Consider the following 20,406-nt stretch of genomic DNA (forward strand, 5'->3'; position numbering starts at 1 on the left):
TTAAAGTCATCTTTGCATGCATGATTCAGATTTCACTTGAATGATTAAGACCATGGCCCATAAGATTTCCAAGTTCAGGAGTCACAAAAATGGAGTTTTTTTGACAGTAATGTTGTCATGGATTGTAAATCTAACTACAAAAAGATACAAAGGGAGAGAGTAAGGGAAAGAGAGAGAGAGAGAGAGAGAGTGATAGAGGGAGGTAGAGAATAAAGGAAGGTGAAAGCATAATAAACATATAGGGTGAATCAGCCTGTACGACTAGACCCAATCATTGTAATTTTCTATCAATACTGTCATCCTGTTATAAGACGAGACAAAATACACTATGCATAAAGCTCTCAAGATTAACACAGACACACCTCATGTAATCATATAATTATGAGTACTGATGCATGAAATACTCACATATACGTGTACACACACACACACACACATACACACACACACACACACACACATACACACACTCATACGCATTCATCGTGATGGCAGTGTATACTGCAAACAGTACACTGGAGAACGTAGTTATGTACACAGGAATGAAGAAAACTGTACAACGATCGATAATAATTGCAGTCTAATAATTGCAAATAGAGCGGAAACCGAAATAACTTAAATTTTGCACGTATAACATCTTCTTTGACGCTGTCAGGTGTTGTCTTAGAGTGTAAAAACAGTACACCAATGTCTCTTCTTATCCAGTAGGCCCAAACAGGGTATTAAAAAGAGAAGTTTAGCAGAGTAGAATAAAGCTCAGATTTACCACAAATCTCTATAGCCTTGTCTAACTTTGTCAGTTTGCAGTTCTTGCATAAATTATGAATCATCTATACTTCACGATTCATTCGTTCATTCATTCATTCATGTTTTATTCTAATTTCCAAACAATATACATGGGTAATACAAACATCAAAACGAGGGTATATTCTTGTACCATATGCCGATGAGAGTATACTCATTGAAGAAGACACTCGTGGCATGTTCGGCAACTTTATACCATTTCCTGATAACACAGTTTCCTCTGCAGCTTCAATGAAAAACAGGTATCAAAACAAAACTGCTACTTAAATCCTGTGCATGCACCACATTAATCTCCTGTGCATTTCTCTCATTGCTACAGAAAGAGTTAATGAACTATGGACAAAAAAGAGTTTACTGTCCTTTACAGTAGCCAGTGAAAATGCCAAAATAAATAATGAGACCGTAATAGAGCCGCACTCAACACATTCATCTTACATACAGTCATGAGGGAAACAAAAGAATGCAAGAGTAGCCGCAAAGTAATTGCTTTACCGTTTAATTTTTAACACCTCTTTGATATTTCAAATGATAGGTCGTGCCTTTTCTTGCTGGGCCCTTTGATTTCCCATCACCAGCTAGCGACAGTTCTTATTATAAATGAGGAGGAATAAAGAAAAGAGAGAGGAAGGGGTGCTTGAGAGAGAGTGAGGGGGGGGGGAGGAGGAAGATGGTGAGAGGGAGAGGGAAAAAATACACGGTGCCGCAGCCCTTAATTTGGAATTCTTTTTCCAACATCCCATCAAGGACTTTAGTTTCATAAAGACAGTATATTTTCTGACTGAACAAGACGTATATCATTAGCTTCATATTCTTCATAACCTCATTGCATCTTGATTCTATCGGTGTGGGGTTTTTTTCCTGCCGATTGTATGTTTTCACAGCTACAACGCGCTGTCACCTCATCCCCATACTCACGAGCAAAGCAGACTTTAATCAAGACCTTTATAGGAAAATCCAATAACAATTGTATTTTGTTTTGATTTCCCAGAGCAAACGGCTTTAATTGATTTGCCCGGGACCAGTTCGCGGTCAGTGTTGATTATCGGCTCGCCGGGAGTGACAACTGATGCTGTATAATAGCAAAGCTGAGCTATACGTTACACTTAGAGCAGCGAGCTTTTTCTCATCAAGGGTCTTTGTTTGGATACGTGATCGCCTGAAAAGTCAGGCGTTATCTGAATGGCCCCGATGCCGAGTCAAAGCTATCATCCGACGAATAGTTCATATCTATCGACCGGTCGGGACACTATAGAATTCAATTTTATCAGCATGATATTATGCGCTTTGTGCTCAAGCCAACTGCTATTACCGCATGCCCTCGCATTAATTCGACAAGCTCTTCTGCGCGTACTTGTGTAATCTCTTTAATGGACTGACTTTCCTCTTTGAGCGTATTGAGCTTTTAGAATTGATTGTGACATGGTGTTTCTAATTAGATACAAACATATTTTACCCGACGTTCAATGTTATACCGGACATTGAACGGATGTTGTTGAAGTTTACCATGCTTCTCACTGACATCTATGAACCATTATGTTAACTGTTTCATCTCATTCTCCTCCATCCATACTCTCCATCTCTTCCAAGCAATCCGCCCATCCATCTTCGTCGATCATTCTCTAAAGTCTAAATCGTTCTTCCGATATTTTTTTCTCTCGTCTGACTCCAAAGTCTGGCTTTTTATCCTATAATGAAAATTGCACAGATACAAACGCAGGAACACTAGCATGGACACAACATAGATACACACACATCCGCCCAAACACGCACACACACATTCATTCAAGCTAGTATCACACCAAGATATACATGTACACATTGATATAATAATATGTATAGGGGCCTACTTTGTGTGTATACACACATTATACATAATTATAATACTGCATGCGTATGTACATATTGCTATTTTGATAAGATTATAATTATTCTATTCATATTTATTCCAGATACGACATGGTCCCAAACCGTTTCACCCATTTCCTTCTCTTCATTTACTTCTTCTTCATACTCGTCACACTGATAGATTATTACCACCAAGTTCTCAGGCCTCCTCCATGACTCTCCTCCTCGGGAATCCTCGTTGTCCTCGAGTGCTTCTAATCTGATATTCGTCAGCGCAATCTCTGTTTGCTTCTCATTTCAGGCACATACACACACAACACACACACACACACACACACACACTTATACATATATATATATATATATATATATATATATATATATATATATATATATATAAAACTGACCAGAAACAAATAATAAATAGTGAAAACTTTGAGCAATATAAATTACAAAATAATAAAAAGCTGCATCGCTTCGGTGATTCCTCGCATTATTCCAAGGATGATTTACATCCTTTGGGTTTATGTCAGGTTAATTTGTGTGTGTGTGGCACACACTATAACTTTTGACCACACGAGCAAAGAGAATTAAGGGTTTGGTACAAACACCGAACTAGGGCTTTCAATAGCTCAGTTGGTAGAGCACCGGTCTAGCAATCCGGAGGTCTCGGGTTCGAATCCCGATGAAAACTCATTTCCTTTGCTCAAAGTTTTCACCATACAAATGTATAGATATATATATATATATATATATATATATATATATATATATATATATCACACACTACACAGAAACATACACACATGTAGAAGTACAGTTATATATACAGGTACGTGTGCGTGTGTGTTTGTATCGTGTCGGCATGTATGTTCACACTGTGACATGGTTGCGTCCTAGAGTTGGATACGCTTTTTCGTTTGCAGATGTAAATATTGTGAAGTTGGCATTTCATTGCATTGCAAATTGTAGGCAGAACAACCAGAATCAAGAAGAATAAAAACAACGATTTGTTGCTTTCATGTGGACTAGTGCATGAACAAAGCCATTTATGAACGAAACGTAGTCAAACAATCCCAATACAAAGCTGTCATGTGACAGGCTATGTACATACATTTCATGGTACCCATATGTATATATCCAACATAGATTGCATTTGTATTACAATGATTGTTCAAGTACACTGTTGTATAGAGTTAATCAACCAGGGCCCCTTTTTATCAAAAGGTAAAATCGATTTTAAATTTCCTCACTACACAGGCTGCCATAGACTTACAGTTGAAATCAACTATATAATCAATTGTAACTCTTTACAAAACAGGGTCATTTGATACAACGGGGCCCAGATGACCATATTCTTCACACTCTCTTCAGTATACGTGAGTCCTTAAACCACATTCAGTTGCATTGTAACGCTCCGTTTTACACGCTTGAGTTTGAGACGCCACATACAGTTATCAGCAATAGATGTGAACTCATAGTACTTGTCTATAGTCAATTACGATACCGTAATTCATGATTACGGAATAGTATACTCCGGTCCTCTTGAAAAGAAGTCTGCCGGACTCGTTTGAAAGTCAACTTGTTTTTCTTGGTCAACAAACTTGCGAATTTCAACATTCAGACTTTAAGACGTTATACTAAACAGAACTCCCTATAAAGCTGGTTGTCCTGTGCAATAACTCTACATGAGCATTATTAAATCCATTCAGCCGAAACTAATAGGTGTGTGTATAAGCGCGTACTAGAATAATGTACATAAGACAGTGTGTGAATGTTCGAAAGCAAGAAAAAAGCTATTAATGTGTGCGATGTGGTGTTATATTGTTGACAGGTGTATTTAGTTGCTTATCGATACAAGTTACGTGTACATTGTGTGGTATTTATCCTTTCCTGAGCTCACTTATACTTTAAGTTATGTAAACAATATGATTATTCAGCCTTAGTGTCCATTATTTTCATTCATGTTATAGAATGAAAAATAATACAGTTTGTACGAGATATTGCCTTCTCATCCATTTTTGTACTCTTGATGAATAAATAGAATCCTTTTCACTATCTGCAATACATAATGGTTAAGGGCTATTTGCAATAATCTAACCTTATAATTTAGTGCTGACATACTGTAAGAAAAGATATAGTATAAAGACAAAAAGGAATCAAGATCATTCTCTTCGAGTGTTGTCAATTATCTACTTCCGCAGCACGCTTTAAATGTTCTGTTAAATACACCATGGCGCAGGTGAGCGGTGGCAAGTGCTGACCAAATGTCATTCATGAATTAAAAATCCCTAACGCTTAAACGATCAAGGTAAAAAAGATCCGTCTCTTCCTAAATCCATCTGGTAATAACGCAATACTATGATGGCTATACGCACTCGTGTTTTTCTGCTGCTGTCGGAGAAATAATTAAATAATGATGGTCATCCTTCTGCGCGCTTCAAAAAAAAAAAAATTTATATGCCGAATGGCATTTTTTATTATTTGATGAGTGTTCAGTTATGTGCTACTCCCTTTAATAGCTGGAAGGACCTCGTCCATGATAGATCTCTTTGAATCAGAAATAGGGACACTACAAGAGATGTTTGCCTGTCGATTCGGGAGAGAGCTTGTGAGAGTCACCTGTAATTCGGGTTGACGGAGCGTCGGTGACTGCCAGATTGATACATGTCTTTCCGACATCACTTCGGTTTAACTCGGCGGGGTTGATCTTACGACTGAATCGTTGGCACCCCGTCAGCTGAGAGGGAGAAAGAAGGGGGGGGGGGGGTAGTGGGGAGCGAAAGGGGGTAGAGAGAAGTGGAGACAGGTGGAGACATGAGGAAAATAATATGTTAAACCTAAGAGTAAAATTCGAGCACTTCCGGTACAGATTATTCAACAAGCATTAGAGGTTGCCCGGTGACGCGGGGCCACTTAAATTTATGTCGGTCCACCAAAGTTTCAAACATTTTATTTTGGTGGCCCGATACGGCAGATAAAATTCAAAACGAATTTTATGTTACTTTCATTTCGGGCCACTACATTTCTTTCTTGGGCCGCCAAAATTTCAGATTCAAAGATTCAAAGATTTCAGTGGCCCGACGAGAGTGTCGAGCCCTGTATATTATCGTATTTTTTACAGCTTATCGTTCCCTTACAATCTACTGCATCAAAAAGATTACCCCCCCCCAAAAAAAAAAGAAAAAAAAGAAAAAAGAAGCAAACTGTACTAGAGGGGTTTACAAATTGCAAATCGTAGAGTAATTACTAAGCACCTTGCATATATTAGTAATTCTCAAAAACGCTATGTCTAATAAAAATGGAAGATTCAGAGCTTTGCGTATTGAGGTAAAAAATACAGAATGACTTCTAATACCATCGTGCAGTTATTTTGCAATTAGTTTGACCTGTGCTAATTTCAATATTTTTGTTCGTTTGTTAAGCTTGCAGAAATGGGAGTATAGCAAGATTGTCATTGGGATGATTATGCCATGCTCATTAAGCATTGTCACGCTCTGCATGGCGAGCTGACTAAAACCACGATGGGGGTAAAAGTTATGTGAAACATAAAACAGTAATGAGATGGTCATGCCATGCCTATCCAGGTGGTGTAGAAGACTAACGATTATGCAATGGTGCAGTTTGGTCTGTTTAACTGCTGCAAGTATTTCACCGAGATTAATGATGATATGATTATTTGAAGTTTGATTAAAGTTTAAGCTTAGGTCTATTCTTAAAGATTAATGGTTTTATGAATTTTGAGAATATAGCAAATGACATTAGCTTTACAATCCTCCACGTTAACAGAAATCGCAGAAAGAATGATTCCATGCATTTGAGCCTTTTAATGTGTCAGAGAAATCAATAAAAATGCCATCAATCATGCAAAATGAACATCTTAGTTTCAACGGCTTGGTTTTTACCTGCATAAGACCACGTTGAAACTTCCGGCTCATGAATGCATAGACGACGAAGTTTAGGGCGCTACCGGCGTAGGCGATAAGACAGGCCGTGACCTCCATGTTGGCCAACTCCCCCGGCGTCAAATCTACAGTGTACTTGAGTAGGCGGCTGATTAGAGATGGTACCCACGATATTACGAACACAACCAAGACCACGATGACCATCTGCAGAGTTTTGTCCTGCCGAACTGTCACCGGAAGACAGAGATACAGGACCGAAAACGAGATTATGCTTCAAACACTTGTAACAAGTAGGGTGATGAAAAGTCAGCGAAGCAGCTTCTGATTACAGGAAAACGAAAGCTGATAGCGATCACAACAATGAGTTCAATGTTTATTATACTGATCCTTTGAATAGATATCTAAGCCACTTTTTGAAGAAATTTTCTATCGAGATGATACATTTTACTTCTCGAAGGCGTGTATCTGGTTTCTGATTTGATTTGAGCTGAATTCTTTCATAATGATGAGTTATGCGCCACTGGGTTATTGATGGATACTACAATGCGATGCATAGCTGGGTAGAACCACCATTGTACGATCAGAGTAATTGTACCTCTTCTCGTTTTTCATATTGATAATATTCAAAACAGATTACTGCAGTGCGTTCCCGTTATAACGAAGTCCTCCGAACCGGCTGTCGAAATGCCGTTGCAACTGAACAATAAAGTACATAAAGATATATGAATGATAACTTTAAGACCTGAATTCTTTCTTCGTTGTAACGAGAATTTCGTTAAACAATCATGTTCGTTATAACGGGAGTACACTTTAATCGTATCTCAGTTTCCTGCCAGCGATTTGAAAATAATCACAGTAGGAAAATCTTATGTCTTGATCAGTGAATGTCATTGAGAATGTTGATTATGTTGCATATACTTTTTTTTTGTAGGTAGTTGACGATGAAAGTAATAAATCATTGACTAGATCTATCTTTGTTGACAAATTTTGGCTAGGTTTACCAGTTGACTTTGCATTCTTCTTTACATCCGGGTTTCCTTGTTTAGCTCGTTCTGCGGCCATCCTAGCCACCTTGAGAATGCGATAGTAGCAGGCCACCATGAAGACAAAGGGAACCACGAAAAAGACGGCCAGAACACCGAACTCGTACTGAGGAGGTATGAAGTAGATCGTGAGCGCCACCCCCGACGAGACCGCCCAGAGGAGAACGATGACCTGCTTGGAGCGGTGGACGTTGAGGCGACGCGACATCGGATGGATGACGGCGTCGTGGCGGTCGAGGGCGATGGCGGTAAGACTGAGGATGGAGGCTACTGAAGAGAAGTAGAACATGACTTGCTCCACCTGTGGATGTGAGAGTGGATGAGGTGCCGCCCAGACGTGTAGGAGAGACATCCCAGGAATATAGTTAGGAAAGGGATATTGTAAGAGGAGAACGAATGGCCAGAAAGAATGAAATGGTGAATTAAAAAGTAGTAACGAGAAAAGAGGAAAATATTTCAACATGAGGGGAAGAGTCAAAATGACAGAGTAAAGAAGGGAAGAAAGGAGGAAGGAAAATCCAAAGAAGAAAGAAAAAGGTATATCCTCATGAGAATGTATGCATTTCTCTTTATCTTTGCATTCATGTCATTAAATATCTATGATTCATTCATCATTCCCACACAAGTTCTGCTGATAAGAAAAAGATGGGTGTACAAACTTAGACTCAACATGACATCTATTTTGTGTACATCAGAATTGCAGTGCTTTTGATAATCACAAAATCGTGTGCATGGAACCCTGAGAATATGAGGTAAGCTTTACATATCTACAATCAAATAGATGTTGGCCTATGTGAAGAATTGGTCCAGTGCCAACTGATTTCGCAGAGCTATCTTTCCTCTTTCCCTTGAAATCAAGCGAATTCCGAGTTTGAAAGGCAAGCAAGCCAGAGTGTGAGATTGTATACGTAATGCGAAATTTTTAATATGCCAATATACTACAATAGACAGGGAGACGAGCGATACGTAACACATGACATTTCGTTTCGGAATTAGGGATTATTTTGAAGGTCTATCGATTGCGTTTTTATGTATTGCGAGCCTATTACGAAAACAAACACCACTGAAATGTTATTCCATTCAATATCTGATTATCAGTAGTGTGGTATTCTCCTATACGGTGTGCTTGTTCTCACAACAGCATGCATTACTTTCTGCACCGAAGTATTCCAACGAAAGAAGGATTTGTACCGAGTATGAGACGCCTGTGTGTCCCTGGTGAACAGTGATGCCAACGATGATAAGCGGAGTGCAAATCAAACAGACAAACAGATCCGCCACGGCAAGTGATACAAGAAAGAGCTCCGTGACAGTGCGATCTGTTAGAGTGAAAATTTAACTGTGATTACAAGCAGGATACAACGTGCAAAGAAATAATGGAGAAATCCTTCTTTTCTGCTGGGGAACATCTCCAGCTGAAATGATACAACTATTACACTTTGCGTGAATCATGCTAATGATTTTCGCCGCCTGAAATGAAATAACAATGATTATTATCTAAATGCCAATGGGATTTCGGTATAGGCCTACATATTTCCCATAATTATCTCATTGACCTTCGCTCCTCTAAATTTGATTTGGTTGTTTGACATTTCACGGTGAGATAACAAATAATTGATATACAAGAATCTGAAAAAAAGGAATGAAAAAATGGGATCGGATAATGATACTCACGACTTAAAATTTTTGAACTTAGATCATACTTTCCATAACGTATCCATCAATGAGTTCTAAACTATACATACTATGCAGGATGTAGAATAGAATTCATAATTACATTTCTGCGAGCTTCAGCTTATCCAGTTATGTCCGTTCACTCATAGCCTTCAAGTACATACATTTTTATTTTAAAGTGTGCTCGAGTTTTGTTTTGTTTCGTTTTGTTTTTGCTCTTTAGTAGAGCGGTATTTATAGCAATCAATTTTCTATGTCATTTGACACATGACAACTGAACAAAATTAGCAGAAATAAGCTAAAATAAAAGCACTATATAACTCGAAAAACTATGAAATAAGATTCAACTGGCAACAGTAATACAGATTTCTTTTCTTTTTTTTTAGGTTGCGACTTCATTAGTTATATCTATAACAAATATCATGTCTGTAATTATTATGTTGCAATAGAATACAATGTTTTGTTTTAGTTTTTTTAAGAAAGGAAGAAGAAGAAGACGATGATGATAAAAAGGGTTAGGAAGGCTGTCTGTAATATAGTTGCCCACTAAATAGCGAAAAGAATTACGATGGCTTAAAATACAGTGGGTGATGAAATTGATGACAACCAAAGGTGCAACATGATTACAACAACGCCTTATAAAAGGATATTGATGTTCTTTTGCCATTGCAGCACCAATTTAGTGGAATATAGGTTGGGATATAATCTTAGGGCTGAGACAGACACCGAGCAATTTGTAAAATTCCTAAAAAATTTATCTTGTTTCGGATGTTTAGGAATTTCTGTAAAACTCACAAAGGGATTCTTCTAGATTATTATGCAACATACAAATGCGAATATTATCATCATCAGTATAGTCATTCTACTTTCGAATATCAATATATAACGAAAAAATGACGATTTCATAGTTTGAGTGCCGTCTGCATACAGTATTAGGTGAATAATATTGTACTCGGCGCAAATAAAGCAGTACGCTGTACTAGCGTAGGAAATTGTCAAATTATAAAAACAAAATGGCATTATTTCCATTGACCTCATCATGGTGTACTGACCGACTTTCATCCTCATGATAACAACGATGACCAGGACGTTGCCAACACATCCGACTAAGAGAATGACAGCAGCAAGGAGAGAGAGAATGACTTGGGCACACATGCCCATAGTAGGCTCGGCCAGGGGTTCGGGTCCAGCCGATGCTTCGGCCCAAGTCTCGGGCTCTGCCCAACCCGTGATCCATTCTCCACCAGGCTCTGGCTCTCCGGATATCCCCAATAATCCTGCTGTCGTTTCTGGTTCCGGTTCTGGTTCGTATTCTGGTTCCGGTTCCGGTTCCACTTGAACTTCTGGTTCAGCGGTGGGGGCGAAAGTTGTCATAACGACGGAATAAAACAGAGTCGTCGCCATAGTGTCCCTCGCACAGGCTTTCAATTTTTGTGTCCTTAGGGAGTATATAGTCCGACGTCTTATGCTATGAATGCAAAAGAATCAAACAAAATATACCGAGTTTGAGACTTAACCAAAATGTTTACAGATAGGAGACGCACAGCAGTGATATACACTGTAGATATTATATATTTGATACTGAGAATTAACCTGCACAAATGGTGCGGTCACATATCTCCACGACACGTTGTGTTAATGTTAATGTCAATTTTATCTGCTATCCTACCCACTCCAAATTATTAAAGTGTATCTTCGTATATGCAGGGAGGTGAGCTCACTTCGATCCCTGGTTCATGGATGAGGAGGTTCGCATGCAGATGACATTTCTAACAGAACGCTGTTTTACCACCAGGAAAAGAAATAAAACGATAAAACGTTGCTAATCAGAGTGTTTTAAAAAGATTTAGTTGGGTTGTCTGCAGTGCTTTAAAAGTATTCCGGCTCTGATAAATGAAGGTAGTTTTGTGCTGTGTAAGCTAGTCGCCTCTACAAGAAATTCAAGACCAGTCATGTTCTTTACCTGATATTATATTACTGCGATAAATACGAGGTTAAGGTATCAAGTCTCCATAATTCTGTTTAATCTTCCAATAACCCAGCAAAGATGCTAAATCATGAAATTCGGTGTATACAGTGAAAACATAAGAAACTTTTTTCTTCCAGAGTTTTCTTCTTTCACATACAATTTTGATGACAATTCTATCGGTGTCTATCTTTCTGTTTATCTAATTTCATGCTGTTTGCCAGAGTCAACTTGAACGTGGCATATATGGAGTTACATTAAAGGGGGCATTTCAGACAGTATAGTGTCATGTATAGATTTGTGGAAGTTATTGAGTTCCTTTGGCAGGTGAACCAATACTCTGAAAAACCCAAAACATCCTTTCATTCTTCTTTTGTCCTGTTTCCTTGATTACCGATTGTACATTCATATGTGAAGCTGCTATGTCATCACCCTTGTTCATTGCGATTTGTTATGAACTTTGAAAACATTCTTATTTCCCATCTCCATTACTGTTAATTCTGAGACTCTCTGCCCATCAGTATGACCAATATTAATAGATGTTCAATTGCAAAATTGCAAAATTCATCCTGAAGTTTCCTTTAAATGTAATCTGAAAGCCTGAAAAGGGATGACGATGTAATGACAGGCCCAGAGGCAAGTATGATTATTGAAGGGGGAGGAGGTATAGGCGGACTGCGTATATTCATATGCTTCCCAAGAACCACTGACCAAGACTGCCAATCAAATGTTAGTTTCACTAATCAGAGAACGGCCCTCGATTAACTAATTGCTGGAAAATTACTCATTTCGTATATATAATTTTGTCGAACTCGTGACCCTCAACCCCGACAAACAAAGGCAATTTAGTCACTATACCTGTTAGTGCTTATTAATCTAATTCACTACCAATTGGATTGAGTCGCTGTACTACAACGCAATCACAGGGTACGGGATTATAGCATTGTGTCCCCGTCTTGCCTTTCACCAAAATGATGAAATGACGAAATATGTATTGATCAATTATCCGGAAACAAGGGGCGCCTATGGCAACAATTAGATGTAGAAACTCGCTCGTCTAAAGACACTTCGTTTTAGGTCGTCCTTGATACGATATTGCCGGGACGATTGCATACTAACACATCACACAAACACAAATAGACACACAGGTCATGCGTGTATATCAGCCAGAGAGAGATTTTCAAGTAAACGACATTTCGGACATTGGTTTTCATGATGAAATGAATTTCCAGTTTTAAATTTCAATTCATTGAAATTATCACTTTGCGTGAAATACTAATCACAGTTAAAGCTAGTGTTTATGGTAATCCCTTTGCATTGGTTAGTTTATCATTAGACATGAAAAGTTGAATAGAGCATACAAAGGATATAATTACTAAATACAGGAAGAATAGTCTCTATACAGAAGAGCAAAATATCCCGCAGAAAACTGACACTACGAAAGAGGACACACCAAACTAAATATATTCAGAAAATTAATGTGAAACGTTACTGAAAGCTTGATATCGTCTGAAGGAAATTATGCTACGTACGTGTATTTTGTTTAAATCATTATGTTGCCACTTCAGGCATATACCATCATTTTAACAGAGGGCATTCCAAAATTAGGCAATTGAATACTCAGTGGATTTCTTTCTCCTTGTGTTTCCGCGACCACATTCAGATACATTGTATAACATTCTGTCTGACTTCCATGGCGTATGCCGTTTACTTTTTGTGGGTGCGTCTGTCTTGTGTCAATCACTCATTATTATGCTTTTTGTAGTTTGTTCGGCTTTATCTAACTGTATTAGGGCTTTAATTGCTGTCTGTCGCCTTTCTCCTGTTTTTATGTTAGGTTTTTAGACAGAGAGTGTACCTCTAAGTAATGGAACTCATCTTATTTGTCCTACAGTCACAAGTAATTATTGATATGTATATATACATATATATATATATATATATGTATATATATATATATATATATATATATATATTATATATATATACATATATTATATATATATATATATATGTATATATATATATATATATATATATATATATATATATATATATATATATATATATATGCATACACAAAAACAAAGGGAAAACTGGCCAGAATCGAATGATAAAAAGTGAAAACTTTTGAGCAAAGAAAATGGGTTTCCATCGGGATGGAAGACCATTTTCTTTGCTCAAAGTTTTCCTATATTGTATATGTAACAAAATGATGACAAAAACAAAAGATGTCGCAGGATACCAGATTTGTAGAAGCTTTTGACATTCTATGTTTTTCTCAGCATTATTGCCTGTACACGCACATACACGGGATGATAGAAAATAAATGAACATAAACGGAGATGCATGGGATAGAAATATTGAACATAAAACAAAATAATAAGCTATGGAATTATAATACTTTGTAATTTCACATCTTTAATACTCTCAAAAGATGACAAAACCCAATGTACATAAAACATCCCATAGATATTTATCTATTATACATCTGCCCCTCTCCCTCTCTCTCTATATATATATTGATAATAATAATAATAGTGGCTACTTTTATAGCGCACAGGTCCACTTTTCAGTGCTCATGGCGCTTCAAAAATGAAAAGATATCATAATATTTACATGCATATACATTAATTATTCAAATATTTCAACAAAGAAGAAATTGGTAAACAAAAACAAATATATACCAAATAAAGAATACAACATATACCAATCACAAATACAATATTGATCCAACATTAATGTCATACAGCAATTACAGTCCTCAGTGTGAGAGGAACAGATAAGTTTTAAGTTTGGATTTGAATGACTCTGTAGATGACAGTTCCTTTAACTGAATAGGTAACTGATTCCACAATTTTGGTCCCATAACGGAGAAAGCACGATCACCCCATCCATGTTTTACTCTGGGTGTTTGGAGTATGAATGTATCTGATGATGAATGTGTATATATATATATATATATATATATATATATATATACATTGATATATTTATGTATATACAAATATAAATTCATGTGTATATGTCGTATATATCCCTATATATATATCATCTATGTGTTTGTCTGTGTGTGCGAGTATGTGTGTTCAAATACTAGATTACGGTGATGCCAGTATAATCTAGTATAGGCATTATCTATACATTAATGTTTCGATTTGACCGTGGAAGAATGTCGAGTAAAGGCCAAGCCCATATCCCATACAAGGGTTAAAAAACAACAACAAGCTTTGAGACTCGAAACTAGACTACGTTATTTTTCATTAGCGATGACAGAAATCAATGGAACACTAAAGTCAATACACCAAATGGTATTACTTTCACAATCATGTTCTTACAGGCACATTTAAACTGGGGAAGACGAATCTATGTCAGGATTCATCATCATGTTTATCTTCGAATGTACGGAGCTATTAATCTAATAGCAGAAAGTATTGACAGCCATTCGTCGACTCTCGCGTGGACAAACAATGTGAAAAGCCTTGTACATTATTTTAGCATATGGATTCCAAGGGCATGTCCTTTCAAGCATACATGGACGTGTTTAATGTCCTTGTGACACCAATTTACGTTTGATATGCTGTCTCATTAATCAATCATAAGAAAAGAAAAATGCGTGGTGCAGTGTTTGCTTTCCCCTTTGTTCCATCCTTTTGCCTCTTCTGTCTTTCACCTATTCTGTCGGTGGATTTTGCAGGCCTACTGTCTCTCCAAATTTTCAACAAAACGGATTCATATTTGAGTCGATCGAGTTTGTACATCTCTTTCAAATACATTCAATATCTTTATAAGGACAATCAAAATGTCTAAGGCGGATTTTTCATTATTCAAAACAATGAAATATGATTTTTTATCTTTAGATTTGCGTATATAAACTTTGAATAAAAAAATCTCATCTTATCTTTTGCTGCACCCCAATGAGGTGAGTATTTTCCTCTTTTCCGTTGTTTTACTTTTTTAAGAGCAGCAAAATCAACGAGAGTGACTTTATTTCCTTCTGTGTATCCGCAGACTAAAAAAAATGATATAATATGCTTCAATGATTTTGCATCACTTTTGTCACATCTTTATCACATAACACCACTTTAAATTTAAGGATTTGTATTTATATCAAATTCTCATCTTCATCTAAAGAGAAGCAGTTATGGAGACACGCAGTATCATGTACGGTGTTAAAAATATTTCCTAAGTAACATATGCAGTGGGAAAGAGTGAAACAACTGAATCTTGCGGCGAGAGGTACAAGTATAAGGTACATTCAAACAAAAACCTCTCATCTCAACTTATCTTATCTATTCCCTTTATTTCGTATCCTCTCTTCCCATCTCTCTCTCTCTCTCTCTCTCTCTCTCTGCCTCATAATACGGAGCTTCAGTTTCGTCATGCTATTCTGGCATATTACGTACATGTCGTACTCTATAATTGTTATGTGTTTAATTGCCTAGCTATGATGAGATTTAATTTTCGGGGACCTAACAAGTTCAAGCTGTACTTTTGATTTAGACTCCTCCACTTGTGCTGGTCACTACTTATTTACCATTTTTGGTGCAAATGAAAATGTTATTAGACATTTCGATTATTTTTGTACTTCAAAAAAAAAAGACAAATGCTTTTGTGTTGTAATAATGATTGTGACTCAGTTGTGTTTGGAAATAAATTCAAATCAATCAATCAATCTATCTATCAATATTTCTTATTTTCTTTTTGTGGGTTTTTTGTTTTGTTTTCTAACCGAGTTTATAGGAAATCCTTGAAAGTTGGCCTTGCATGAAGAATATCCACCGTCTATGAAACATAAAACGGCCAATGTTGAGGATGCAATTATTAAAATGAAGATTCAACAAAGATAAAGCATAAGAAATAGAAAATATGCAAAGAGAAACCACCAGCACTATTAAGGTTTCTTTTCAAACGAACTTCTTATACAACATGGAGATATCAACAATAGCGCTATATATAAAGCAAGGTATATTTGATAAAATATAAGAATACAACGGTAGGCCTATACTGAGTACATCATTTTAAGCACGGCTCGACATTAGCGATGGCTCAGTGGCCCGAGGCCATTGAAAATTGATGTCGGGCCACCAAACTTCCAAAAGGGTTATTTTTCGACGACCCGATCGGGCAGCTAAAATTGTAAAGGAATTCTTATAATCATTTCCCTTTATTTCGGACCACTACGCTTCGTTTTTTGGATCACCAAAAATTTCAGATTCAAATCTTTTAGTGGTCTGAACGAGCAAAAAGTTGATGTCTAGCCCTGTTTTAAGTACTAATATAGATATATATAATTCTATATCACGTGTGTGTGTGTGTGTGTGTGTGTGTATTTTAGTGAATCATAATATACCAGAAATAACTTTGCTGCATTTCAAATAATTGTAAATCTTACATTAATGAGGCATGTTCCCATCCCTCTGTCAGTTAAAGTCATGTAATAAATAATAAGAGAACAATTTCTGACCCACATAATAAGAAGAGTTCAAAAACTTCATTCTAATCTTCGATCGTTCTCCTTTGCCAAGCTATATAATATAACAACAAGGCACAGGAGAAAGCAAACTGCTGTATATAAGTTAAGCCATGGAAGGCGATACAAATATTAGACAAAAGACAAATCTTTCATTAAAACGATCAGGTAGGTTCTCTTAATTCATCAAAAGTTAACCTAAGGGACCAGAGAAAAGGTAAGAGACTCTGGTGTTACGAGTTGATATAAATATACTCTGACGATCTATTACTAGGACAGTAAGTTATCTCTGGATGCAGAAAGAGGATCACTGGCTTTAACTGCTTCGAAAATATATCTTGTTACTATTCTAAACCCTTGAAATCCCTATAGCATTGTCAAACACACACAAAATGGAACTTTACCTGTCAGTTCTCTTAAGTTGCTGCTAGACATAAAATCCACGTGAAACGCCGGTATTTGATCAGCCTGGAGACATCTTTCCAAAGAGTAGTGGGCTATCATGCCCGAGAAGACAACTTCGCTCCGGTTGTTTGAGTATTTGATTATTGTAAATACTTATTAGCACCTTTCAAGCAGCAGCGAACAAACTGTTTCGCTGCAAATTGTGCCCCTGTTAAACACAGGCTCTTGGATGTAACTGAATGTTTTGGCGAGCAGCCCAGGCCACACTGTCACTCGTGAGTTGCTTGTAGACACTGCAGTGACTTCTCCGTCCCTCTATCGACAGTCACCGTCTCATTCAGTTCGCCATCGTCTGGGAGAGATCGGCTCGACCGACGAACAATTTTCAGCCAACGTCTTTCCCTTTATTAATTAACTTTTTCATATGTTAGCGCTGATCGATCTCCAAGGTGAGCGACGCTCCGCAGTGTTAAAGTAAATGAGAGCTGCTTGCGGGAGAAAATGATTTTCATTGGTCACTGACGATGTGACGTATGTATCTGTTGTCATGCATATCAAATGAGGGAAAGGGATGAAAATCATGAAAGGATAGGTGGATAGATAGGAAAGACACAGGTGTACAGATTGATAGAATGTTTGAAAGAGACAGGTATATAAATAGATGGAGAGAGGAAGAGAAATTGATGCTGCTGCTTGCGAAGATGACCTTGTCGTGCCAATCCATCTTAAACAATTGATAAAAAAGATCTATGAAGACAATTTACCTACCGTATCAAAATTTGTAGAAAATACATTTAAAATAACGCTATGAAATCATTTGCTAAACTAGAGCAAGGAGTATCTCCTGTACCCACGCTACCATAAGGAAAAAAGTAAGCTTCATTTAAATGCTTTCTAATCTTGGTTCTTCGGTAAAAAAATACATACACACGCACACACACACACACACACACACACACACACACACACACAAGCACACACATTCCTATACATACATTCATGCGTGTTTTGTAGTTATTACGTATGTGATCAGGAATACACATAGTGTATAATAATCATATTTTGACATAATGATTAACATGTAGGCCTATATGCAAGAAAAGTCGTCTGCGCTGTGCAGTTTTAGGTGCTGTAGTATCATAATATGGCTATGCACTGTATACACATAATTCATCTATTGTGTATGTGTGTGTGTGAGTGTGTGTGTGTGTGTGTGTGTGTATAGGTGTGCATTTACATAAATCAAGAACGTCTTTAGCGTTTAAGTCTCCCTAACATTCTAATTGACGTTTAATAAATCGAAAAAAATTATAATACAAAACGTACATGAAATCTTAACCTCAAGTTTCAAAAAGGTTAAATTGGCGACATCATGTGAACCCGATGGGGAGTTGATCATTGACTCGCTATATCAATAGTTTGTAAGATAAGAATAATTTTTGTAGCAGATATTTGATTAATTTCAATCCTCATAACTATGTATAACTGCTAAGTTGTCAAAATTCAATAACTCTACAGTAGTCTAATGTCACAAATACAATTCATTCCTTTCCTTTTTTCAGTCAAGATTTAAAAAAAATAGGAAGATGCATGTACAGATCACAATAAAATTGAGACAAGTACTAGGCTATAGAGCATGGCAGAACTTTGAGGTGGTGGCACGCCACAGCCCCCTCCCCCTCCCTCTCCATCGTTTCGGTCTTTGCTAATTACATGATCGTGATCAATTACTTTCGTTATATTGCACGATTGTTGTGCCCTGCACTTCGACTTTCATTTTGTTCGTTAGGTTCAACTCCATTTAGCATCGTTAATCATTGTACATGGAGTTGACTTCACTTCAAAGTGCGACAAAGCCGGTTGGCCCCGCAGCTCGGCTTTCTTACAGTGTAATGGCAAGCGTGTCTCTCGAAGCGTTCCTTCATTTTTTGTTTTTTTGTTTTTTGTTTTTTGGTTGTTGTTGTTGGTTTTTTTTTTGTTTTTTTTTTGACTGGCCTTTTGTTCATGGATCTAATCATGCTATTTACCATTATGTACTCACAACTTGAGAGAAAAGCTTTTGATATTAACAGCGGGTTCAAAGATGGCTGCTCTCACCTCTTTAGCGATCACCATGTCGACCCTGGCCGTCTGCCCTACTATAATTAATTCGATTAAATTCAGTTCAATTATGCTTTATTTTCATCAATCAATAATAGTAGTACACAACAAAAATTGTAAAAAAAAATATAAATTTTTTTATATTCATATCAATGAATGATTATAGAAAAACAAATACAAGTCATAAAACATAAGGCAGAGTATAATGCGGATAATTACATAACGAGAAAGCAATGCACACTCTGCAAGAAAAAAATGAATAAAGCAATGGAAAAGAGTGATGTACTGAAAGCGGGGCTCGTCAACGTGGATCACACGAAAAACAAAAACAAAAAAACACCACAAAATACCAATAACAAATAATGTGCAAATGATCTAAATATGCACCGTTAAATCTGGCTATTGGTACATAATATACTCTCTATATTTGGGGATTTTCAAACTGCGCACGGAGGAGAGATAAATTGAAGTACCAAGTATCATATGTATATGTATATGTATATGTATATGTATATGTATATGTATATGTTTATGTATATGTTTATGTATATGTATATGTATACGAGCGAAATTAAAGCAATACGCCTAAATGAATTGAAGTTTTCACGCAGTCGTGACTAGACGATATTAAGGATTCACCTATTTTATGTTGTTTACTTATAATCGTCTCAAAGAGTGTGTACCTTGTATGGCGCATTTGTTTGTTTGTTTGTGTTTTGCACATGAGAATTATTGATTGACAAATTGCCCTTTATCAACCTAAATACACAACGATTATTCTGTCCATACACAACGATTATTCTGTCCATAGAATAAAAGCCATCGTAAAAATCATGGACACACATAATACTAGAGTGGGATTCGAACCCATGACTTCCTGCTTGATCGCTATAGACAGGCGTCACATCCACTAGACTACCGAGCTTCAGCCCGATTACCAGCGATGGTTGTGATCCCTTATAGCAGCGGTTATTCTGCATTATTTTATTTGATGACAATTCTGTTCTTTTCTGACCTATGCTTTTTACAATCTCTTCCCCTCCCTCCCATTAAATAGCACAGAATGGTTTCCCCAATGACTATTAATTACTTTATCAAAGATGACAACGATCATGCATTGCATTGTCCTTAATTATAGGGAGTCTGGACGGAGTAAGGTTATTGGACGATTATCATCATTACCAATGCTCA

The 20,406-nt window shown here is 37.0% G+C and overlaps 1 protein-coding gene and 1 non-coding gene across 2 annotated transcripts; one reads left to right on the forward strand and one right to left on the reverse strand.

Annotated features, from left to right (window-relative positions):
- The first annotated feature begins 3,269 nt into the window (after positions 1-3,269).
- Trnaa-agc (transfer RNA alanine (anticodon AGC)) lies at positions 3,270-3,343 on the forward strand. Its single transcript has one exon. It is a non-coding gene; the product is annotated as a tRNA-Ala (tRNA).
- Positions 3,344-5,221: 1,878 nt separating this feature from the next.
- Positions 5,222-10,675, reverse strand: LOC139715975 (QRFP-like peptide receptor). Its single transcript, XM_071627527.1, has 5 exons — positions 10,324-10,675; positions 8,789-8,916; positions 7,556-7,898; positions 6,555-6,781; positions 5,222-5,389 (listed from the first exon to the last, which is right to left on the reverse strand). The coding sequence occupies exons 1-5, from the start codon at positions 10,673-10,675 to the stop codon at positions 5,222-5,224; spliced, it is 1,218 nt and encodes a 405-aa protein (XP_071483628.1).
- Positions 10,676-20,406: the final 9,731 nt, after the last annotated feature.

The sequence above is a fragment of the Diadema antillarum genome, unplaced genomic scaffold, assembly GCF_040938485.1.
Source record: "Diadema antillarum isolate AM-2024a unplaced genomic scaffold, OU_Dant_1.0 scf00000059, whole genome shotgun sequence".
NCBI lineage: Eukaryota > Metazoa > Echinodermata > Echinoidea > Diadematoida > Diadematidae > Diadema > Diadema antillarum.

Bases quoted from the DNA above. Each gene is read 5' to 3' on its own strand.
- LOC139715975 (XM_071627527.1), bottom strand. From the start codon at position 10,675: ATGGCGACGACTCTGTTTTATTCCGTCGTTATGACAACTTTCGCCCCC. The intron at 6,782-7,555 runs GTAAACCTAGCC...TTCCGGTGACAG, and splicing joins GAAGAATGCAAAGTCAACTG to TTCGGCAGGACAAAACTCTG. The intron at 5,390-6,554 runs GTAAAAACCAAG...TCTCCCTCTCAG, and splicing joins TTCAACGTGGTCTTATGCAG to CTGACGGGGTGCCAACGATT.